Source organism: Mobula hypostoma, chromosome 29, assembly GCF_963921235.1.
Source record: "Mobula hypostoma chromosome 29, sMobHyp1.1, whole genome shotgun sequence".
Classification (NCBI taxonomy): Eukaryota; Metazoa; Chordata; class Chondrichthyes; order Myliobatiformes; family Myliobatidae; genus Mobula; species Mobula hypostoma.
The window spans coordinates 8149961-8175552 of record NC_086125.1 but is presented as its reverse complement, the minus strand read 5'-3'; the positions used below and the strand labels follow the sequence as shown (position 1 = coordinate 8175552).

Genomic DNA, 25592 nt, shown 5'->3' with positions numbered 1-25592 from the left:
CACATCTAGCCCTCACCAGACTACAAATCTAGACCTACAACGGCTTTTGGTTTGGGAAAGTACAGTAAGTTCTCATAGGCACACTCATCGACACAGGTTTTAATGAAGTCAGTGGCAGCTGTGATGTGTTCATTCAGACTGAGATAAATCCACGAATACGGCCCAGTCCATCCTTGTCCTCAGGTAGTCCTGTAGTCCTGTAAGTACTCCTGTGCCTCCCTTGTCCATACCTTCTTGGTCCTCACTACTGATGCTGCAGTCTTCAGTCTCTGCCTATACTCAGGGAGTAGAAGTACAGCCAGGTGATCAGACTCCCCAAAGTGGGATAGCACAGTAGACACTCCTGATGGTGGTGAAACAATGGTTCTGTGTGTTGAATCACAGATAAGAGAAAATCTGCAGATGCGGGAAATCCAATCAACACACACAAATTGCTGGGGGATCTCAGCAGGCCAGACAGCATCTATGGAAACGAGCAAACAGTTGATGTTTTAGGCCGAGACTCTTCCAGTGTGTTGGTTCCTCCGGTACTACAAGTCATTTGTTGGTAATAATTATTCAGAAACTTTTTCAAGCTGGCCCTGGTTAAAATCCCCCAAAATGACAGGGAAGGCACCAGGATGTGCTGTTCCATGCCTGTTGATCACATCACACAGTTCGACTCGAGCCTGCCTGACATTAGCCTGCAGTAGGATGTACACAACAACCAAAGTGATCACTGAAATCTCCCGGGGCAGGTAAAATGGACGGCACGTGCTCATGAGGTGTTCCAGGTCTTGGTGAACAGGACTGGGACAGTACTACCATGTTTGTACACCATGAGGAATTGATCATGAGACAAACTCCACCTCCCTTGGCTTTGAAAGACTCAGCAGCATGGTGTATGTAAAGTAAGAATTAAATGTGGTTCCTTCTTGGTATATGCTAAAATAAAATGGAAATCTGTCAGACAAAAAGGTTAGGCTGATGTGGGATTGTATTGTGAAAGTTAAAGGAGTAGAAGTTGACAGCCTTGAGAGTGGATAATGATGAAAACAGATTTGTCTAGAGAAGATGAGGTCATTGTGGCAGAGCAGGTACCAAATGGTGCTGTATCATGAGAAAGTATTGGGGTAAGAATTATGTCAGAGTTTTGAAAGGATCTTGGAGTATAGAAAGGAGCACTTTCTTTGTGCAAAGTGGAATCTTCTCTTAGGCTGGGTCATGGCTAGTGCTAGTTCTAAGGACTGGGGATAGACACAGGGACAGAGAGAGAGTGGTAGGGGAGAAGGGAATGGAGAGGGTGAGTGAGAGGGAAGGAGAAAGAGGGAGAGAGAGAGAGGGAGGGAGAGTGAGAGGAGGGAGAAGGAAAGAGAGAGGAGAGAGAGGGAGGGAGAGTGAGAGGAGGGAGAAGGAAAGAGAGAGGAGAGAGAGAGGAGGGAGGGGAGAGGGAGAAGGAAAGAGAGAATAGGAGAGAGAGGGAAGGGGAGAGACAGAGGGAGGGAGAGAGGAGGGCGGGGAGGGAGAGGTAGAGAGAGAGGGAGGGAGGGGAGAGAGTGAGGAGGGAGGGGAGAGGGAGAAGGAAAGAAAGAGAAGGGGAGAGAGAGGGGGGAGGGAGGGAAGGGGAGAGACAGAGGGAGGGGAGGGAGAGAGGGGAGAGAGAGGGGAGGGAGGGGAGGGGGAGGGAGAAGGAAAGAGAGAGAAGGGGAGAGAGAGGGAGGGAGATAATGGGGAGAGAGGGAGAGAGAAGGGAGAGTAGGAGCGGGGTGGAGGGGAGAGAGAAAGAATGATTGATAGATAATTATTGGATTTGTGGTTCTCTCGGGTATTCTGCAGCTCAGTGCATTTAGTGGAGGATAAGTATCAGCTTGTTTTCTATGTTACATAACCATTTGTTTTTCTTTCTGTATTGCATTATAATTCCAATAAGGTGATTTCTTGTGGTTTCACACTTTCCTAGTGACTCCTTTGTTTGTGAATATCCCTTTCTGAACCAGAAAAGGACACAGAACGAATTTTAATTTTCTTTCCCTTACAGAGTAGTGGGGTAAATTCATGAAAGACATTTGTCCTGTGGATGTTGTTTACAACGGTTACCCCTCACGCTGGTTTACGTGAAAATTTTGACAGTGGCTCAGAGAATTGTTGCTCTGAAAGTGACTCACACAATTCAGCTCCCCTGCTGGGTGCAAAGACAACTCACTCACTGTTTTGTAACTCATTGCGAGTTGTGGGCCATGAAGAAACTTACAGTGTTTGACAGCAGCACAAAGAGACCCGAAACGTGCACTCAACCTTTCTCTAACAAGAGAAAATCTGCAGGTGCTGGAAATCCAAACAACACGCACAAAATGCTGGAGGAACTCAGCAGGCCAGGCAGCATCTATGGAAAAGAGTACAGTTGATATTTTGGCCGAGACCCTTTCTCTGGCGGTTGAGCAGGAAGAGTGTTTCACATGAAACGGTTAGAATTTCAAACTTTAAGAAAAGACGATGTCTTAGAAAGGCATGGGAGGTATTTTGCCCATCTGGTGCCAAGGTCGAGATTGTGCGGATAATTTAAATGTTAGTTACTGCCTGTTATGTCATTGGCATTTAGGGCAGCAAGGATAATTTAAAAGGTTGCAATTTAATACTGTATAGATTTTGAAAATCACAAATAGTTTAGATAGAATAAGTTAGACGATATTGGTTTCAGTTGAAGATCTAGGAGAGGATGTTTCCTCTAGTGAAGGAGTCTAGGACCAGAGCGCACAGCCTCAGAATAAAAAGAACAGAAGCGAGGAGGTATGTCTTTAGCCAGGGGTTGGCAAATCTATGGAATTTATTGCCAAAGACGTGGAATGATTGTTGGTGTCAGGAGGGGTGGTTTGAAGATCTCAGAAACTGCTCTTCTCCTGGGATTTTCAAAAAAGGGTCTCCAGTGTTTATAGAGAATGGTGCAAAAAATACTGTGAGCTGCAGTTCTCTGGGCAAAAACGCTTTATTAATGAGAGAGGTCAGAGGAGAATGGCCAGATTGGGTCAAGTCGACAGGAAGGAGATAGTATCTCAAATAATCACTCGTTACAACAGTGGTGCGTAGAACAGCATCTCTGAACACACAACACGCTGGACCTTAAGGTGGATGGGCTACAACAGCAGAAGACCAAGAACACGCATTTCCTATAGTGGGGGAGTTTAGGGGACAGCCTCAGAAAGAGGGATGTCCATTTAGAAAAGAGATGAGGAGGTATTTCTTTACCCAGAGGGTGTTGAATCCAACGGCTGTGAAGACCAAGTCATTGGATGTATTTAAAGCAGAGATAGATAAGTTCTTGATTTTTCAGGGTTGCAAAACTTATGGTGAGAAGGCAAGAGAATGGGGTTGAGTTGGGATAATAAATTAGCCATGATGAGGAGAACTGATGATCAAATTGCCTAATTCTACTATGTCCTGTGGTCTTATAACCGTTCAGTCCCTTGCTTATGAAAGACCTGTCTAGTCAATAATTCCAGGCTTAAAACATTAATTATGTTTGTCTTTCCACAGTTGACCAGTTCCAACATTTTCTATTTTTATTTAAGATTTCCTGCATGTCCGATTTTTAAAAAATGCAGTTATACTATTGAGACGATGTGAAACCCAACATGCCGTTTTACGCTTGTGCTGAAAGTGTTTTTATTAGTTTTATTTGCATGTGAAATGGTCGCTTTACATGTGTTAATTACGTCCAGCTGTTCTCGATTATGGGGCAAGTGGGAAGTGACACATCAGAGTATCGGCAGAACCAAACAAGAAGTTGTCAGCGCAGTAATGGGTACATCTCAAACAGCTTTTTAAAGACAGGCGGTGCTCACCTTCCCTTCCAGTCTGTCTGAAAGCTCTGATACTTGGATCTCAAATCAAAGGGAGAGGAGACCGGGACACTTCTGGATCAGAAAGCCGAAGAAGCGTTTGTTCTCCGGAATTTTGTACCTGAAATCTTTGACTAATGGAATTCGGACTCACCCCGTGGACTGGATATCTTTGCCTTTTTACCTCGTTTTTTACTGTAGCAGGTATTTGCGGCGCTGTTACGGTTGGGTTTGTACCGTGGTGCCGAGTTTCCTGTCTAGTAACATTTGTAGCGAAGTGTTAACGGCACCCAACGGTTGGTCAGTATGCGGTACCATAGAACGACAGCCCGGTGGGCGGACGTATCTCCGTGGCATACCTGACCCAGTTTGCCAAATCCAAGCCCTGAGCTCACCGTGGGTTTGGAACTCACAAGAGGGGATATAGAGACTGACTCGCTGGGGCTCAGCTCTAATACGTCAGCCGAGCGATTAGCTAAGATTTATCTTTTATTGTCAGTGGATCGGCTGCACGGTTCGGCAAGGCGTAGAAGTCGCGCGCAGTAAATCTGAGTTTTGAATATTCCACAAAACCACACCAGCAGGAAAATCATCAAAACGTAATCAATTAAGAATTGACAACATAAGTCAAATTGAACGGGGAGATTGGGGAATCAGGTTGTGATCTGCAAGACGTTGTCCTAAAGGGTGGTGAGCAGGGTTCACCGGTAGGGTTTAAAGGAATCGGATCCACATTGGATGCGAAGTGAGCAGCGAGCTGAAGCGGCGAGAGAACGCGATTCTTGGCTTGTGTGTGGTGTACGTAGGAACTGGTGATGAACTCGGGGAAATGATCACAAGCGGAGCCGAATCTTCAACCATTTGTTGTATTCAATGTTTCTGTTAGTGAAAATCTTTATTGACACTGAACTAAAGTTTTGTAACTATGAGGAATATTGAACAGCTACCTGGCCACCCCATCGTTCGCCCCCTGGTGACCCAAACACTCCGTGCAGAATTTAAACTATTGTCTTATATAAACTATTGTCCGAAATGTCAGAATGTCTTGTGGGGAAGAATTTAACGTCTTGGAATGTCTTAGTCATAGTAGTAGTCATAGTCATACTTTATTCATCCCGGGGGAAATTGGTTTTCGTTACAGTTGCACCATAAATAATTAAATAGTAATAAAACCATAAATAGTTAAATAGTAATATGTAAATTATGCCAGGAAATAAGTCCAGGACCAGCCTATTGTCTCAGGGTGTCTGACCCTCCCAGGGAGGAGTTGTAAAGTTTGATGGCCACAGGCAGGAATGACTTCCTATGACGCTCTGTGTTGCATTTCGGTGGAATGAGTCTCTGGCTGAACGTTCTCCTATGCCCAACCAGTACATTATGTAGTGGATGGGAGACATTGTCCAAGATGGCATGTAACTTGGACAGCATCCTCTTTTCAGACACCACCGTCAGAGAGTCCAGTTCCATCCCCACAACATTACTGGCCTTACGAATGAGTTTGTTGATTCTGTTGGTGTCTGCTACCCTCAGCCTGCTGCCCCAGCACACAACAGCAAACATGATAGCACTGGCCACCACAGACTCGTAGAACATCATCAGCATTGTCCGGCAGATGTTAAAGGACCTCAGTCTCCTCAGGAAATAAGAGACGGCTCTGATCCTTCTTGTAGACAGCCTCAGTGTTGTTTGACCAGTCCAGTTTATTGTCAATTCGTATCCCCAGGTATTTGTAAACCTCCACCATGTCCACACTGACCCCCTGGATGGAAATGGGTCACTGGTGCCTTAGCCCTCCTCAGGTCTACCACTAGCTCCTTAGTCTTTTTTACATTAAGCTGCAGATAATTCTGCTCACACCATGTGACAAAGTTTCCTACCGTAGCCCTGTACTCAGCCTCATCTCCCTTGCTGATGCATCCAACCATGGCAGAGTCATCAGAAAACTTCCTGGCTTTTCCTCCATCAGCAGATATGTGACACGCTATGGAGGCATTTGCTTCCCGGGAACACGAGACAGTGAGCCTCGTGTCCACTGGCCGGAGCCGGGAGCCGGGAGCCGGGTACGGGCTGCGGTGCTGAGCCCACACGCATCTGTGGTCAGTGAACAGATATTACCGCTGGTTTGGCAGAAACCACACACAATTGCTCTCTGAGCCGCACAGCACCTGACTTGGAAATGTACCCGGTGGCCATTTTATTAGGTGCCTCCTGCTTAATAAAGTGGCCACGGAGTGTATGTTCATGGTCTCCTGCTGCCGTAGCCCATCTGCTTCAAGGTTGGGACACACGCCACTGTTGCAACGCGAGGTTATTAGAGTTACTGTCGCCTTCCTGTCGGCTTGAACCAATCTGGCCTGTCTCCTCTGACCTCGCTCACGAACAAGGCGTTGTCACCCACAGAAATGCGGCTCACTGGGTTTTTGTGAATATATTGAGTACAGATCGTCATTCCTTCACCTTCCCCTGGAATTCTCTCCCTCACGGCACTGTAGGTACACCGACACCTCATCGACTGCGGTGTTTCAGGACGGGAGTCCACCACCTCCTTCTTCAGGGCAGCGAGGGATGGACAATTCAACGCTGGCTCGGCCTTGAATGTGACGGCATGTTTGGTGACGGCCCAAGTGTAGACAGATGCAGCAACAGAATGAACTTAGTTTTAAAAGAACTGTACAGAACGAAAGTGGGGGGAAAAAAGATTCACTAACTAAAACTCAAACTAAAATCTAACACCGTCGCTGAGGCTCGGAAGTAATAAACGGCGCCACGGTGGTGTAGCGGTTAGGGCGATACTGTTACAGCAGGGCGGAGGAGTTTGGAATTCAGTTCCAATGTCCTCTGTGAGGAGTCTGTCCGTCCTCCCCGTGGGGGTTTTCCCCCGGACCTGCCGAAGGGTCTCGACCCGAAACGTCGACGGTACCTCTGCTCCTGGGCCTGGCCAAGATGGCCATTCGCGGGTCGAGGCGGCGGAAGGTAGGAGGTACTGCCCGGGCCGACTGCCTGCCCCTCTTCCAAGGGTCGTGACCGGCTGTCCCTGCAGAGGGAGCATGCGGTGGCAATGGGTACAGTGGGGCACTTTCGGGAGCGGTGCCCCCTCCCCGGGTATTAACTGTTTCATAGACGGTAGTAGCCATATTTTAATCTGAGTATACTTACTGCCTTGTAAATATTGAATACCTTGTGTATATGTGAGGTAAATAAAATCCTATAGTTTTGTCAAAAAAAGTAAATAACGTAATTAATACCGCCCCTTTGCAGCGTCAATCTAAAATCCAGGATTATAGTAAAATGTATGCAGGGAGTGTTTTCATAGCTAAGCTTCGGACAAGACTTGACCAGACTGAAATAGGAAGGGAGTTAAATGTAACCACCGAAGAACCCTAATGGGCCGGGCTGTGCATTCTCCCGAACGTGATTGCCGACCCCGTTCAGCTGCCCGCCCGAGAGGGAGCTCAGACCTCGCGGCAGAGTCCATGGCCGTGACATTGCACCCCTCCCTAGATGCAACTCCCGAGGTGACAGAGACCTGTGCCCCCTGGAACTTCAGGATGAGAGACTCGTTCAGGATGTCTCATATCACAAGCTGGAGCCCAGAGACGTTCCTCTGGGCCATACCCCCCATTGACAAGGTACTAGACTATGCCCATACGGAGCTAAGTTCTTGGGAGGATCTCCACAGAATAGACTAGGGACCCATTCACCAAGGGGGGAGGAAGTCACTGCCTTGAGCTGGGAAACATGGAATACCGGGTGAATCTTCATCGATGATGTCAGGCGCAGTCTACAGGAGGCTCTGTTAATGCATTCACCACTTCAGATGGTCCCACAAAGGAAGATTTCTAGATGTCAGTCAGACTTTTTCTTCTAGTGTAAGCAGCCTCACTTTTTGGGCATATTGTTCCCAACTGTGCAACAGAGAAGCCTTGGCCCATCTCCAAATGCGCTTGCATCGTTGAACCACTTGTTCAGCAGCGGACATTCCCACGTCACTATCTTGGTCAGGGAAGATTGGTGGCTAGAATCCGTCTTGGCATTAAAAGGGGGATCTGCCAGTGGAGGATGATGATAAGTTATTGTGAGCTATCTCTGCCCAAACCATTTGAGAGCTCAAGGTCAAGGGTCGTGGTTCAGGGCTGTCTCCAGTTCCTGGTTCATTCTCTCCCTCCAGCCATTAGATTAGGTGTAAAAACCTGACAAGAGGTTGACTGTAGCTCCCCAGAGAGGAGAAAACCTTCCAAAAATGGGACACGAACTGTGGTCCTTGATTGGACATGATTTCCTGAGGGAAGCTGGGAAGCCATGCAGCCCGAACACATGCTGAACTAGGAAGGTGGCATTTGGCAGCTTCTCCGGCTCATGGGAGCAATGGAGTCATCTTCCTTGGAGAACCAGTCAACAAGTACCGGAATAGTAGTGTTCCCATCTGATGGAGGCAGACCAGTGATAAAACCCACCAAGAGGTGGGGCCAGAGGTGGTGAGGCACGGGCAGCAGACAGAGCAGCCAGATAGGACAATGACATGATGTGCTCTTGTGGGCACAAGTGGGACTGGCAGAGACAAAATCATGGACACCTTAGACCATAGACCAGCACCAAAACGATCTCTCTATAAATTCTAGGGTCTGTTGAATCCCCCATATAGTCAACCAGATGGGAAGAATGCCCTACTACAACATTCAGGGGTGCACTGTGGTAGGAAAAAACTGCTGGTTGGGAGATCCCTCGCCTGGGCCAGGATCTGACTGTTGGGCAGCACTCATCTCTGCTTCTGTTCCCCAAATCACCAAAATAACAATGCATGAGTAAGGAAAGATGGGCTTTGGATTGGTGTTGCCCTCAGAGATGTCTAATTGATTCTACGTGTCACAGTACCAGGGCCTGAAAACTGCAGGTGCATTGCCCAGACCAAAAGGTACTCATAGCAGCCAGTGGAAGTATTGAATGCTGTCTTCCACTTGACCCTTATCTGATGTGAACCAGGTTGTAAGCATTGTGCAGATCTATCTTGGAGAATATGGTTGGTTGAACACAGAGGCAAGCAGTGAAGAGAGTAGTGGTTCTTCAAAATGATATTGCTGAAGGGCTGATAGTCAATGCAGAGCTGGAGCTTGCCATCATTCTTGCTTACAAAAAAAGAAGCTGACCTTTCTGGAGACATTTACAGATGGATAAATCCCAAGGTCAATGCCTCCTTGATGTATTCTTCCATGGTCACCACCTCAGGATGAGACAGGGCAAAGAGCTGGACCTGGGTGGGGGAACTAGAACTCGGTAACACGTCAATGATGTGGTCATATGCTTGGTGTGCAGGCAGAGAGGTGGTCGTCTTAGTGAAGACCTCAGGAAAGTCAGCATATTCAGCTGGAACACCACACTAGTTGGCACAGGAGGGAATATGCTAACAAGGGCTTGAGCTGGACCTGGACAGGTATACAGGCATGCTGGCTCCAAACTAGGAGTACCTTGAGGGACCAATTGGTCCATGGGTTGTGCTGAGATGGTCTAGATGGCCAAGCACCAGCAGAAGTTCTGCTGAATTAACCAGGTACAAGGAGAACTGTTCCCTATGGTTGCCTTCCAGCACAAGTTGGAGCAATTCTGTGGAAAGGTGGATCTTGCCGGTGCACAGAGGCTGACCATTCAGAATCTTGACATCAATAAACTCTCAATTGCTGAGAGAGAGTTTCCCCCATCTCTGAGCCAGAGAGATATCCCTGAGGTTCCCGGCTGCCTCTTGCTGACACGGTGCTTGGTAATGGCTCAAATGCAGAGGGTGAGAGACAACAGTAGAAATGAAAACTAAATCAGAAACTAAAACTTAAAAACTCAAGCTAAATTAAAAAAAATAAATACATCAGAGGCTGTTAGGAGCCATTTGAATAGGCACATGGCTATAAAAAGAATGGAGGGATTTGGACATGGTGTAGATAGGAGGGATTAGTGTTTAGGTATTTTTGATTTGCTTTATGGCTGGTTCAGCACAACATTGTGGGCTGAATGGCCTTTTCCTGCGCTGTACTCTTCTATGTTCTTTTAAAATCTAATGCCATCCCTGCAGCTCAGAAGCAGGAACTTAGTTCTAAATTAATACCGCTCCTTTGCAGCATCAATCTAAGTTTTAATCTTCCTTCCTAGAACGTGGACTAAGGGAAGTGGGCAGTATTACCTTCACTATGTTTTAGTTAACACCCAACAAGATTAAAACAAAAGGAAGTGAGTTAAAACCCATCCTAATGAGCTGGAATGTGCACTTTCACGAGCGTGATTGCCAACCCCTTTTAGCTGCCTGCCCGTGAGGACATCCAGACTCCGCAGCAAAGTCTATGGTTGTGACAAACATGAAGTACAAATATGAGACACTCTAATCCATAATATGAAGTTCTGAACCTGGAATATCAGGGATGGCTAAAGGCTAATCTCACCAGCGACTGAGTGAATTGTCACAGAGAGGAGGGAGCAAGGTGGTATTACCTTGTTCTGTATGTGGCCTTGTATTTATGCCTCGTTGGGCAGAAGAGGAATGTTGTCATCAGGGAGTGTGTCTCACCTTCAAGCATGAGTGAGTTTACTGTCTCAGTGAGTTACTGTGGAAAATGTTCTGGCTTATGACCCTTTGACTCATTCAAAATGGAACCAGCACACTTGGGTCAACGGTACAGACACCTCAACCCTCAACCTTGTGGACTACAACTCTGGCCGTGGAAAAAACTCCTGGTTCACATTCCAATGGGAACAAAGGATGCAGATAAATGAGGGAAAGCTGGAAACACTCAGCAGGTTAGACAGCATCTGTGGAGAAACAGTTAACATTTTAGGTTTTGTACTCGTCACCAGAACAACTGATATTTCTGAGCAGCGTCAATGCCAGGGTTAAGAAGGGATACAAGCCCCTCTTGCAAGGAGTGATGGTCAAGGAGCAGAGAAGTCTAATTCTAGCAGGATCCTTCCTTTTACAAGTAATTAGTGCATAGTGGCATTAAAATGGATACTCATTTGTCAGAGGAACAAGGGCAAGGCATCATGGCAACACTCATGGTCCAAGCATAGGCACCAGTTAGAGTGCAACTTCATCTGAGTGAGGAAGGACAAAGATGTCCGCATCATCTGCACCGCCAACACCCAGCTTGCAGGATTAGTAGATCCACCTTTAATTTCAGGAAAAGGTGTAATCTTGTGCAGGCATGTCATTATTGTCCAATTCTTACATGCTGCTTCACTGTCTTTGCTCAACCAGAAAAAAATTTGCAAGGATGAAAAAATCTGCATTTAAATAACATTTTATGGCTGTGCACAGTAGAAATGGTAATTTAGAATGAGTTACCTCAAAGCATATTGACTGTTGCTATTCCAGTACATGCCGCATTAACTTTGGAACATTCACAAGTAAAATTTTGACCAATTAATCACTAACTACCAGGGTACCTCAGAGATTCATTTGAAGCACAATATGAGGGAGGTAGCTCTCATTATATTTATAAGTTCACATTTCCCTCACCATTAACTTAGAAAATTAGTTTGTCATAAAAGCTGTACTTGCCGAGATGCACTTCACCTTTTGAATTATGTATGTTCAGTAGCACTAAAGAATAACTGGGTACAATGGCTAATACTTATCTTTATTTATTGATTTATTTATTGAGATGCTGTGCTAAATAGGCCTTTTTGATGCTTTGAGCTACGCCACCCAGCATTCCCCCAATTATTCCTAGCCTAATCACAGGACAGTCTACAATGACCAATTAATTTACCAACTGGTATGTCACTGGATTGTGGGAGGAAACCGGAGCACCCGGAGGAAACCCACGCGTTCACGGGGAGAACGTACAAACTCCTTACGGCAGGGGCAGGATTGAACCCAGGTCACAGGTACAGTAAAGCGTCGTGCTAACCACTACGCTACCGGGCCTCCTCATCTGGCTGTTGGGAGGGGCACAGGATCATATCTTCACAGGATACATTAGCTGGAGATTCCAGAGGGAAATCTGGCCAAGAAATTTGGGAATGTACACATACAGTTAAATAAAAATATCTTTTATCTTTTATTGATGAAAGCTTGCTCCTCCACCATTGGAGCTGATGGAAACTCCAACATAATTTTCACTTATAAAAGCCGTTGAAAACATTACCTCTGGTACTATCAGTATGAATGTGCCTCTTATTCCTCGCGTCTCATGGCCGAACTTTGGCAAGTCAGTTTAGAGACAGAAGAATAACATCATGATATTTTTCACTACATCTCTGTATATGTGACAATAATAAACCAAAATTACCTTTGTTTTCATGGCTTCAGACCAAGGACCAATGTTCTCAGTAATATAGGAACACTTCTGACAGATCCACAAATGGAAAGATAACCGAGAATAAGAATTGATGTTTCACACTTGAGGAGGTCTGGTATAGTGGGGAGGGAGTGGGGAGGCTACTGCACAGAATCGAAATAAGCTGCAGAGTTGTAAACTTCGTCAACTTCATCATGGGCACTAGCCTTTGTAGTATCCAGGACATCGTCAAAGAGCAATGCCTCAAAAAGGCAGCATCCATTATTAAGGGCCCCCATCACCCAGGTCAAGCCTTGTTCTCAAGGAGATTTAGAAGCTTGACAGCAAACACTCAGTGATTCAGGAACAGCTTCTTCCTCCTGCCATCCGACTTCTGAATGAACATTAAACCCATGAACACTATCTCACTGCTTTTTTATTTCCATTTTTACACTACATTTCATTTACCTATTTAACATAAATATACTGTAATTCATGGTTTATTTTTCTCTTATTATTGCCTTCACTGATGTCACAAAGTCAAGAAATTTAACAACAAATGCTGGTGATATTAAATCTGCTTGCGATAATGTTCAGTACTTATTTTAGCCAAGCTGTATAAACTAATTCCTACAGAAGAATGGATTGCTTTAGAGTTGAGTGTAGAGCCAGGGAGATGACATCTGCTGTGGACCTGTTCCTGTAGTAGGCAAATTGCAATGAGTTAAGGTTCTCTGGGAGGCTGTGTGGATGTATGTGATCAGTTTCTTGAAACACTTCATGATGGTGGATGTCAGAGACACTAGCTGGTCTTCATTAAGGCACTTACCTTATTTTTCTTAGGTACCAGGATGAAAGCAGGTGAAATAGGGAGAGTTTAAAAATGTCTGCAAATACCCACCAGTGATCTACACAGGGTCTAAGGACAAAACCGGGGCTCTATCTGGGCCAGATGCTATACATTTGACATTGGTTCAAACTCTGGAAGACTGCTCTAACATCTGTAACTGTGGGTACAGCTGCATTGAAGTCGGCAGGGGTGGGTGGTGAATATCCATTCCTCTTTTGTTCGAAATGTGCATAGGATGCACGGAGTTCACAGGAAGAGATGCACTGTTGTTAGTGATGCTGCCTGACTTCCTTTTGTGGTCTGTTATAGCGCGTAAGCCCTGCCGCAACTGATGGCTGGTCTAGGACTCAGTTTTGGACTTTTACCATCCTTGATAGCTTTACAAAGCTCATATCTTCATTTCTTGAATAGCTCAAGGTCACCACAGTTTGATCACTGCAGTCCTGTACTTCAGTAGGGAGCGGATCTCCCAGTTTATCCATGGTTTCTGGTATGGGAATGCCAGGTTTGGCCTCTTTGGTACACAGTCCTCCACACACTAGCTAATAAAAGTCTGTGACAGTGGCACAGAGATTGGGTTGAGTGTGTGGTGATGATAGAGACCAAAATGTGGAATGGATGTGCCCCTGAGCCAGGCTTGGAGTGTGTGCGCTTTGAATGACTGTTTTCATCCTAACCTTGTGGAATTTGCTCATTCTCTTTGTGAATACTTGTATTCTCCCTGAGAGCTCTGGTTTCTCCAATGTCCTTTAGACCTGCTGGTTGGTAGATTGATTGACGGCCGTAAATTGCCGCTGGTGTGTAGGTCCATGGTAGAATCTAGAGGAGATTGTTGGGGATTTAGGATTAATGTTGAATTAGCTAAGGCTTTATAAGGCAGTTGTCAGGTCACATTTGGAGTATTGAGAGCAATTTTGGGCCCTATATCTAAGAAAGGATGTGCTGGCCCAGAGGAGGTTTATGAGAAATATCTCAGGAATGAAAGAGTTAACATACGACAAGTCTTTGATGGCTCTGGGTCTGTACTTACTGGAGATTAGAAGAATCAGCAGGATCTCAGTGAAACCTACTGAATATTGAAAGGCCAACATAGAGTGGACATGAAGATGATGTTTCCATTAGTGGGGAAGTATAGGACCAGAGGACACAGCCTCAAATTGTAAGGATGTCCATTGATAACAAAGATGATGAGACATTTCTTCAGCCAGACTGTGGTAAATCTGTGGAATTCATTGCCACAGACAATGGAAACTAAGTCACTGGGTTTATTTAATATTGAGATTGATAGGTTCTTGGTTAGTCAGAGCATCAAAGGGAGAAGGCAGGAGAATAGGGTTGAAGGGGAAAATCAATCGGTCATAATCAAACAGCAGAGGAGAATTGATGGGCCGAATGGCCTGATTCTGCTCCTATCTCTGATCATCTTGTATTCAGTGGCTGATGGTCAGCATAGGTGCGGTGGACCCAAGGTCTGTTTCCATTCTATGACACTGTTGAAAGTTACAAAGAAGTTGTTATTTCATATTGACTTTGGTAATTCTATTGCAGTTATAGTGTCAATGCTAGTACCCTTACTCCTATCTGGGATTCTGTTACTTATGGGAAGTTTTTGCCCTGTTCCTTGTGAATAATGATTAAAACCAGTAAGCCCTTAAGCAAAATGCTGCTTGATTATTCATTGTATCCAAATAAAATAAAATTCTTGTAAGGAAGGCAATGGAGGGGTTTGCATCAAAGGCCCGGAGGGTATTGATGCAACAGGGCCCGGGACTTGGAATAACGAATGACCCAATGTTTAGACGATTTAACGCAGGGCCAGGTGGATTGAAAAGGCAGGGTGCCAGATCCATAGGCAAGTGTCTGTCTGGTTCTGATCGTTGCCCTGTGGCGTTAATCTGGCTCTGCACTGAACTGAGGCTGAGGATGTGGCCTACTCCAGCGTAATGCATTTTGTGTCTGTGGGCTCACTGTCGTTCCGGATGCTATTTGCTTACTTTTATTCCTTGCATGATTTCAAATGGTTCAAGTGGTTCAATTTAATATCAGAGAATGTATACAGGACACAGCATGAAATTCTGACTCTTCACAGACGTCCACAAAACAGAAAATACCTCAGCGTTGAATGATGGAAATATCAGAACCCCAGATCCTCCCTCACCTTCCCACGCACAGACAGCAGCAAAAGCATCAACCGTCTTCCCACCCCCCCCCCCCGGTTTCACCAGCAAAAGCAACAAAACGTTTTTTCTCTTTCTGCATATTTGGCAGTCTTTTTCTAAAATGGGTTCTTTTGAGTTTCTTTGTTTTGTGGCTGCCTGTCAGGAGACGAATCTCAGGGTTGTATAATATGTACATACTTTAAGCTTTGAACTTTGAATCAAGCTTGGCCAGTTCTGACAAAGTTACCAATATTAAACATTATAAGCCCTATCTTAACTGCATTTTACAGGATCACCATTGAGAGTATCCTGACAAGTTGCATCTCCATCTGGTATGGGAGCAGTCGAGCATCAGGACAGAAGTCCTGTGTGAGAACACCTGAGGTCTCCCTACCATCCAATGGGGACATTTCAGGAACGCTGAATATGCAGGGCCCTTAGTATTCTTAAGGATCCCACCCATCCATTCAGCATCTGCTTTGACTTTCTACCATCAGGCAGGAGACTCGAATGCATAAAAACAAGAACAGTCAGGATGGGAAACAGTTTCTTCCCCCAGGCCATTAGGCTTCTGAACTCCCTGCCACATCGTATTCGAAGTGTCACTGGTTAATCTGTCCTGTACATTACAATATTTAATATTAGTGTACCTTAGTTTGTTGATGTGTGATTCTTCTGTAGATTTTATCCTTGTCTTCTTAAGTTATTGTGTGTTTTGTGTGTTATGTGTACTACTTTGCTTTACACCCTAGTTCAGAGAAACACTATCTCGTTTCTATATACATGTATATAGTTAAATGACAATAAACTTCACTCGATTAACTTTGTTTCTCTCCACAGATGCTGCTCGTTATACTACATATTTCTCTCATTTTGGTTTTATTTCTACTTTATCTGTTTTCAAAATCGGCTGGGGTCTTGGTTATTCATCATCTCAAAGCACTGAATCTCTACCATTCATTGTGATTTGTTCTCTTGTCAGAAGTGGGAGCTGAAGATCTAATGTTGATACGTGCAGAACCCCCGGCTGTGGAAATTGGACACCGTTTGGAAGTGACTTGCGCTGCAATGTGTTCAGCAGCATCAATAATAATGGAAGGAATAAAAGATCAAAGTTCAACAATGCAAAACAACAAGCTGACCTACTCGGTGCCAAGTGTTCAATCATGGCCTGTTAAAGTGGTATGTCAAGTGAAATGCTCATCTGGAAGTTCATCGATCTTAAAGAAAATGATCATTGTCTACAGTAAGTCAAAGAAGCTTTCTTTACACAAAGGAAAAATGTAATGATGTATAAACAGTTTATCAATATGCTAATAATGCCTCCTTTGAATCTGGTAACTGGTGTTCATCATTTGCTGTAGTATGGTAGAAAGGACTACTGTTCTGGGGTCTATGGACTCAATTTCATTCTGAATGCTATCGCTTGCTTTTATTGTTTGCATAGTTTGATTTTTTTTCCCCCTGCCTCTATGCTTTGGGTGTTGGTCTTTTTTTAAGAAAAAAAAAATTGGGCTCCTTTGGGTTTCTTGTTTTGTGGCTGCCTGTAAGGAGATGAATCTCAAGGTTGTATAATTTACATTTACTTTGATAATGTGCTTTGAAGAAAATAACTCAGCTAAAGGAGAAACAAAGTTTTCTAATGTGCAATTTTTTTGCTCCAGCATTGATGTATGATTTAGAAAAGTGATGCATTTGTAACTGAGCTGTTTTTCAAATCCTTCCTGTTGAGGAATATGGTTGGCTTCAGTTCAATCCAACAATTTGGCTTACAATTACTTTATTTATTTTTATGTCTTGAGGTACAGCAGGCCTTTCGAGTCCCGCTGCCCAGCAATCCCCCAATTTACAATGACTAATTAAACCCACCAACCAGTAAGTAGTCTTTGGGCAGTGGGAGGAAACCGAAGCACCCGGAGGAAACCCTCACGGTCACAGGGAGATCGTATAAATCTCCTTACAGGCAATGGCAGGGACTGAACCCAGGTCTCCTGTATTGTCAAGCGTTGTGCTAACCACGACACCACTGTGTCACTGTAATGCAACACAGAGTAGGCCACACTACCTCTTTGAGTTACACTGCCTGAGCAACCTCAACCCCAATTCAGCCTAACCTAATTACCGGACAATTTATAACAATCATTTAGCCAACCCGGTACATCTTTGGACTGAAACTGGAGCACCCTGGAAAACCAGCACATTCCACTGGGAAGGACGTACAGTGCTGGAACTGAGCACCAAACTCCGATACCCTGAGCTGTAATAGCGTTGCGCTAATCACTACGCTGCCATGGCGCCTGCATAAAAGTACATAAGATTTTGTAAATATTCCATTCCAAGATGCATTGAAAGTGTATCTGTCAGCCATCCCTCTGTTGGATTATAAAGCTTGTCGCCATCCTTCGTACTGCCTCAGCAGCTTTGATCAATGGATGGGTGGAAGAAAGAATCTATCCCTCCCTTGAGTATTACCGCCCTTGGTTATGTGATCTACTTCGGCAACAATTTCAAATAACCCTTTTATAATGGCCGCAACTTAATGGATTACATTGTTTATGCATCTAAAAATAATGACACAGCATCTCTTTTTTTTATCTTATCAAATGGCCTAATGTGTTTATTTTGCTCCTCCAGAGGAAACAGGGCACGGATTTCTGCTTTAAGAGCTCTGCTAATAAAATATTGTGTGAGTTTAATATTGCAATCTAATCATCTTTCTATTCTTCCTTCTGTCATATATTTCCTTCCCTGATTACAAAGTAGTGCAATTACTATTACTGTATGTAACATAGTTGTCATTTTTATGTAATGGATACCTCAACCATTCTGACTTTACTTCCACCAACTAATCTGTAATGCAACTTTAAACACATTAGTGATGTATCCAAAACACTTTACAGACAAGCTTCTTGATGCAATGACGAAGAGGCTTTCATCAGGGACACAGAAATGACATGCCTATTGAGTACAGAGTCCCATGCCCTGACTACGCATCAGTAAATCTGACCACTTGGCTGTCCTACTCCAACCTACATACAGGCAGAGGCTAAAGGTCAAAGATCCAGAGGCTAGGACAACAAAGAGATGGTTGTGGCAAGCAGAGGAGTAGCTACGGGATTGCTTGATTGCTTTGAGTTGGTGAACTTGGGCCATATTGAATGACTTGCCTGTGGATCTGAATGAATACATCATGATGGTCATGGACTTCATAAACACAGTGTAGATGAGTGTGACCCCACAAAATCATTCAGTCTTCCCCAACCAGAAGCCTTGGGTGAACCATGAGATCCACAAGCTGCTTAGGGCCAGATCAGAGGCATTCAAGTCTGGTGACCGAGAGGGTTAAAAGAGGTTCAGGTTCACTCTCTGGAAAGCCATCTCACGGGAGAAGTGTTCAATTCCAGATTAAACTTGAATCAACGAAGGACACTCAACATTTGTGACTGGCTTGAATACTATCACCTCTGATAAAGTAAAATCAAGTAACGTAGGCAACAACAGGGCTTCATTTCTGGACGAACTCAATGTCTTTTATGCTCGCTTCGACCATCAAAACTTCCCACATCACAAATTCCCACAGCTCCTGATGATCCTGTGATATCAGTCCCTGAGGCCCACGTGCGAGCAGTCTTCAGGATGGTGAAGCCATGAAGAGCACCTAGCCCAGATGGGATACCTGGCCAAGAACTAAAAATCTGTGCTGATCAACTGGCTGGAATGTTCACTGAGATCTTTAACCTCTCGCTTCAGCAGTCTGAGGTACCCACCTGCTTCAAACAGACTTCCAATATACCAGTGTCTAAGAAGAACATGGTAACTTGCTTCAGTGACTTTCATCCAGTAGCACCTACATCCACAGTGATGAAGTGTGTTGAGAGGTTGGTGATTAAACAGATCATCTCCTGCCTGAGAAGTGACTTAGATCTGCTCCAATTTGCCTACCAGAGCAACAGGTCCACAGCAGATGCCATCTTACTGGCTCTTCACTCAACCCTAGAACATCTAGACAGCAAAGATACGTACATCTGGATGCTCTTTATCAACTGCAGCTCTGCAATCAATACCATCATCCCCTCAAAACTAATCAATAGGCTCCAAGATCTTGGCCTCAATACCTCCTTGTGCAATTGGATCATTGATTTCTGCACTTGCAAGCTCCAGTCAACAACATCACCTACACAATCTCCATCAACACGGGTTCACCATAGGGCTGTGTGCTTAGTCCCCTGCTCTACTCACTTTACACTTGTGACTGCGAGGCTAAGCACAGCTCCATTGCCATATTCAAGTTTGCTGATGACACAACAGTCGTGGGCCAGCTAAATCGAAGGTGGTGACCAATCAGCATATAGGAGGGAGATTGAAAATCTGGCTGAGTGGTGCTATAACAACAACCGCTTACTCGCTCTCGGCAAGTCCAAGGAGCAGATTATTGAGTTCAGGAGGAGGAAACCGAAGGTCCATGAGCCAGTCCATCATCGGAGGATCAGAGGTAGAGAGTGTCAGCAAATTTAAATTCTTCTGTTATTATTTCAGAGTATCTGTCCTGGGCCCAGCATGCAAGTGCAATTATGAAGGAAGCACAACAGTGACTCTACTTTCTTAGGAGTTTGCAAAGATTTGTCATGACAAACTTTGATAGATGGTTACTGGAGAGTACTTTGACTGGCGGCATCAAAGCCTGGTATGAAAACACCAATGCCCTTGAACAGAATATCCTACAAAAAGTAGTGGATATGGCTCAGTCCATCACAATTAAAGCCCTCACCACCGTTGAGCACGTCTACTTGGAGCGCTGTCACTGGAATGTAGCATCCATCATCAGGGACCCCCACCATCCAGGACATGCTCTCTTCTCACTGCTGCCATCAGGAAGAAAGTACAGGAGCCTCTGAACTCTCACCATCAGATTCAGGAACAGTGATTACCCCTCAACCATCAGGCTCATGATCTAAGTGAATAACTTCACTCAACTTCACTTTCCCAACCACTGAAATGTTCCCACAACCAATGGACTCACTTTCAAAGTCCCTTCATCTCATATTCTCAGTATTTATTGCTTTTTATTATTATTTCTTCCTTTTTATACTTGCACAGCATGTTTTTTCCAATACTGGTTCAACACCCAAGTTGGTGCGGTCCTTCACTGATTGTATAATGGTTATAATTCTATTATAGATTTATTGAGTATGCCTGCAAGAAATTGAATCTCAAAATGCATATGGTGACATATATGTACAGTGATAATAAATTTACTTTGAACTTGGAGAACAAGTGCCCCACTGGTCACTTGCTCCTTGTGCGTTGTCCCCAAACAGTTGTCAGTAGAGAAACAGTGAAGTCCATTGAAGTTTCTTTTTTGTTTTGACACCATAGGACGTGCCATAGTGACCTCTTGATGTGAGCCTAGTCAAGTCAGATAAAAGTAAACAACTGCTTTGGATGTGCAGGACTATGTGCAGAACATCCCAACATTCTCCTTTTTTTCACCAGACTGAGCTTGTTCTGACACCAAGCATATTCACTAACTCCACTCCTTTGACAGATTGTTCCTGCATTTTTTTGAGCGATACTTTGAAAAGAACTTGCTTCGCTCCCCTTCCAAGGTGCATCTCCTCATTCTTTGGTACAAAAGAGGAGGAGCGAGGAAAGATGGTGCCAGCAGATTCTGCAGATGTAGGCGACTTCTTCCAGTTCGTCCATGAAACAACTTACTTCTCTTCTCTTATGCCCTACGGGAGTGCTGGCTGGCTGTGTAGTGGCATTGGCACCGGACTTCGAGGTGAATGGTCCTGAGTTCGAATCCGGAAGACTGTTTGCATTCTTTCCATCTTTGTGGGTTGAGCATTGAGCTAGCAACTTGACCTCGTAAAAATAGTCAATTTGCTACAGAAACGGCAAAGGGGCTGTCCAATGCTTCACAAGGTGCAAAACAGGAAGCATCATGATGTCCAGTGGAGTTTCTTGTTTTGTGGATGTCTGTGAAGAGTACAAATTTCAGGTTGTATACTGCACACATATTCTAATATTAAATGAACCTTTCAAGATTTGATGGCAGCTTTCTGCACTCAGACAGCTTCAAATTTCATTACCGTTGCTGCTTTTTTTTTTAACCCTCTACTCATTTTCACGTGTCAGACCCTTCCCTCTCTTTTCTTGATCTTCCCCATTTCCAACAACTAAAATCCATTAGATGCCTGTACTCTTCCGGCTGGTGGCGCAGTGACATCAGCATCGGACTCCGGAGCGAAGGTTCCAGAGTTCAAATCCAGTCGGGCCGCTTCCGGGCACGCTTTCCATCCGTGCTGGGTCGTGTCGTTATTATCAGAGTATGGATATGGTATACAACCCCGACATTCGTCTTTCCCATAGACAGCCATAAAACAAAGAAAACCATGGAACCCCTTCAAAAAAAAACATCACCCCACCCTTCACATGCAAAAAAAGCAAATCACACAAATGGCAAAAGAAAACAGAGTGGAAAAACACAATATTAACTACAAAATCAATAGAGTCCAGGCATATTCAGTTCAGCTCGGTTCAGTTCAATCCAGCACTGTGTTGTTTACTATCTGTAGGCTATAAAAATATATACTAGTTTATCTAGTTTTTCATAAGTACAGTTGTACTACTTTATTTTCCTATAAATGTCTGCAAGAAAATAAATATCAACATACACTCAGTGGCCACCTTCTGTACCTTTTGTGCCAAAAAAAAAGCAGGCACAGTGTATTTCAGTACATTTGTGGTCTTCTGCTGCTGTAGCCCATCCACTTCAGTGTCCAACATGTGTATTCAGAGATGTTCCTCTGTGCACCACTGTTGTAATGTGTGGTTATTTGAGTTACTGTCACCTTCCTGTCAGCTTGGACAAGAATAGCCATTCTCCTCTGACTTCTGTTGTTAACAAGGCATTTTTGCTCACTGAACTGCTGCTCTCTGCATTTTTTTTTTGTTTTACACACCATTCTCTGTAAACTCTAGCGACTGTTGTGCATGAAAAACCCAGGACATCAGCAATTTTTAAATACTCAAAACTACCCCATCTGACACCGACACTCATCCTACGGTCAAAGTCACTGAGATCATATTTCTTCCCCTTTCTGATGTTTGCTCTGAACAACAACTGAGCCTCTTGACCATGTCTGCATGCTTTTATGCATTGAGCTGCTGCCACATGATTGGCTGATCATATATTTGCATGAACAAGCAGGTGTACCTAATGATTCCATCACAAACCCCTAACATCACAATGATCCTTTTATTTCAATGTGAACAACACATCTCAAGGTGTATAATTTGTACATTCTTTGATAATGAATGTACTTGAATCTTGATGGCTAGAGTTGCACCACTGTCGCCCTATCTCCTGAAAACCATTTTCCTTCAACTGCTCTCAGCCACCCTGTTCTACTTATGCTCCTCTGTTTTTTTAAAATAATTTTTTATTGAATTTTCAGACTTGATTACATGGAGGAATAATAATACCTACCCTCCCCCCTCCCCTTAACCCTTCCCCCCGGTACATACCCCTACATAAAAGAAAAGAAAGAAAAAGTAAGAGAAAAAAAAGAAAGACAGACTGCCTGGATATTGGAAGGTCTCCACATGCTCCAAGGGATTTGAAATAAATTTAATATATTTATTTGTTTCTTTCCCCAAAGGACCAACATCTTTATCATTGGAGCACCTATACATACAATCCTATCTTTTGTAAATAAGGGGGCCAAATATTCAAAAATGTATCATATTTATTTCTTAAATTATAAGTAATTTTTTCAAATGGAATACAGCTAAAAATTTCATTATTCCAACGATCCATACTTAAATATGAATCCGATTTCCAAGTAACTGCAATAGCCTTCTTGGCTACTGCCAATGCAATTTTTATAAATTCTTTCTGGTGTTTATTCAATTTAAGTTTCGGTTTTATCCCTTCAATGTCACCTAATAAAAATAATATAGGGTTATGTGGAAGTTCAGTTCCAATAATTTGTTCCAATAAAACTCTTAAATTTACCCAAAAATGTTGGATTTTAGAATAGGACCACATAGAATGTAAAAAAAAAAGTACCAATTTCTTGATTACACCGAAAACATTAAGTTTGAATTTAATTTTTTTTTTGCGGTGTAATATACAATTGGTGTAAAAAAAATTATATTGTACTAATCTGAGTTGAACATTTATTGTATTTGTCATACTGTCAAGACATAGTCTTGACTAATTTGTTTCATCAATATTACTATGCTCTGTTGTCTTCATAATGGAATAAAGGGCCTGCTCTGCAATTATAAACTTTCTGAGATGCACACAGTCCAAGTTTCATTCACCACAACTAGTACAAAGCACGTACAAACTTCACTAACCCCGCTCCTGTCTTGAGTAGCATTGGTTAATTAAATCTGTGTGATAATGAAGAGTTTCCATTGCACTTTTTATGTCTCTGTTGTCAGTATCAATTTCAGCATTGTAGGGTGTCAGGTTGGTGCAAAGTCAATTTGTTATCAAAGTACATATAAGTCATCAAAGTTCATTTATCGTATATTTATACACAACCTCAACATTCATCTCCTTACAGGGAGCCACAAAACAAAAAAAACCCAAAAGAACCCAGTTTAAAAAAAGACCAGACCGTCAAACATCCCACGTGCAGAGAGAGAAAGAAAAAAAACAAATCATGCAAACAATAAACGCAAGCAAATAGTGTTCAGAACTGAAGTCCACAAAGAGAGTCTGCCCACAGACTCTCAGTTCAGCACAGAGCTGAGTTAATGTCACGGAGCAGCGAGCTGAACTGACCCATCCCTCACCTCGAACCCTGACACCCTGACCTTTTCAATCTGTATCCATACATAGTACTACCCTGTGAGTCATTTCCTGTACTGAGTCAGTACAACTTAGAGAAGACTGAAATAGAAACTTAGTAGGGCACATTTGTCGATAGACTTTTGAGTATGGAAATTCTGTTGTCACACAAACCATTTACAGAACATTGTTTCAAAGCAACAATAAAGATAATTGCATTCAAATGAAGACTGTTCCAACAATAACTGTCAAATGTGCTTTTCTTTTAACAGATCGAGACTTGAATATTAGTTCCCCTCCTGAAGGGTTGGAAATTAATAAAACCTATAGCCTGGAATGCATCAGTCCAAGGGTCAATCCTGAAAAGAATCTTTTACTCAAATGGCTGAGAGGAAGTGAAATTGTTCAGAACGATTCTGCAGAAGACATCGGTTCTTTATATCCTAATGGACAATTAAAGAGTGTCTTTAATTTTACTGCACAGCCTTCAGATGATGGACAGGTGTACACCTGCTTGGCAGAGGTGCTCTTGGACTCTAATGACACGTTACCAATTGCAAACTCCTCTGTGATTTTGAAAACTTACTGTGAGTTCCGTTTGAACTATCAGTTATTGTGAATAACCTCTTCTCGGACTTCCAGCTGGGTACAGGTGTCAATTATAACTGGGGTTTCAATGACCAACTCTGCCATCTTCAGGGATATAAATACTACTGGACTAGACAAGTCCAGGCATCATCCCTGATGAAGATAGCAAAGTTGGTAATTGAAACATCAGTTATAATCAAGACCTGTACCCGGCTGGAAGCCTGAGAAGAGTTTATTCGTCATATTCACTGGGAAAGCACTAGATCCTTCTTCAAAATTATTTATTGGTTAATTTTCTATGTTATACCTTGATTAGTTACTTACTGCCTGTCATGCTGCTGGTGTTTAGGATACCAGTGAAGGCCCTCAATCTGTCTGTCCATACCATCTCGCACAGATGTAGAAGGATTCTTCATTGCTGTTTCTGTACAGTTGCTTTTTGACCAGTCTGGGTTGTTAGCCCTGAACCTAACCCTCAAACCTGGAGGACCAGTGGACAACTCTTAGTCTGGCCTCTACCCTTTGACCTGTTTGGCATGGGTGACCCTACCAAGAGTCAAAGCCCACGGCTCTGACTTCATCCAACGTAGCTCTCCAGGTAATTGAGGCATGAGACCCTCCAAATCCTATGACAAAATTGTTGTCCTCTTTGAGGATACCTTGATTAGTAAAGGAATTTATTACAGAGGTCATAGGTGCAACTAAAATATTCTCCACTGCCATAATTAGTAATTGCTACCATGTAGAGATAAACAATTAAAGCTTGCAATACACACAAAATGCTAGAGGAACTCAGCCCGTCAGGTAGGGTGGGAATAAACAGTCGATGTTTCAGACTGAGACCCTTCATCAGGACTGGAGAGGAAGGGGACTGAAGCCACTATAATAAGGTGGAGGGAGGGGAAAGAATACAAGCTGGCAGGTGAGGAGGAAGGTGGATGTGTGGGGGAGGGAGAGGCTGATGTAAGAAGCTGGGAGGGGATACGTGGAAGAGGTTAGGTGCTGAAGAAGGAGGAATCTGATAGGACAGAACAGTGGACCAAGGAAGAAACAGAAGGAGGAGGGGCACCAGAGGGAGGTGATGTGCAGCTGAGGAGAAGAGGTGAAGAGCAGAAT

The 25592-nt window shown here is 43.7% G+C and overlaps 1 protein-coding gene across 1 annotated transcript in view; it reads left to right on the top strand.

Moving 5' to 3' along the window:
- Positions 1-3752: 3752 nt before the first annotated feature.
- LOC134339499 (hemicentin-1-like) overlaps positions 3753-25592 on the top strand; it is a 34262-nt gene continuing 12422 nt past the window's right edge. Inside the window, exons 1-3 of the mRNA XM_063036073.1 lie at positions 3753-4019; positions 16065-16328; positions 24161-24475. Of these exons, the coding sequence (XP_062892143.1) occupies positions 3953-4019; positions 16065-16328; positions 24161-24475 (646 nt within the window). The 5' untranslated portion in view covers positions 3753-3952. The remainder of the gene's footprint in view (positions 4020-16064; positions 16329-24160; positions 24476-25592) is intronic.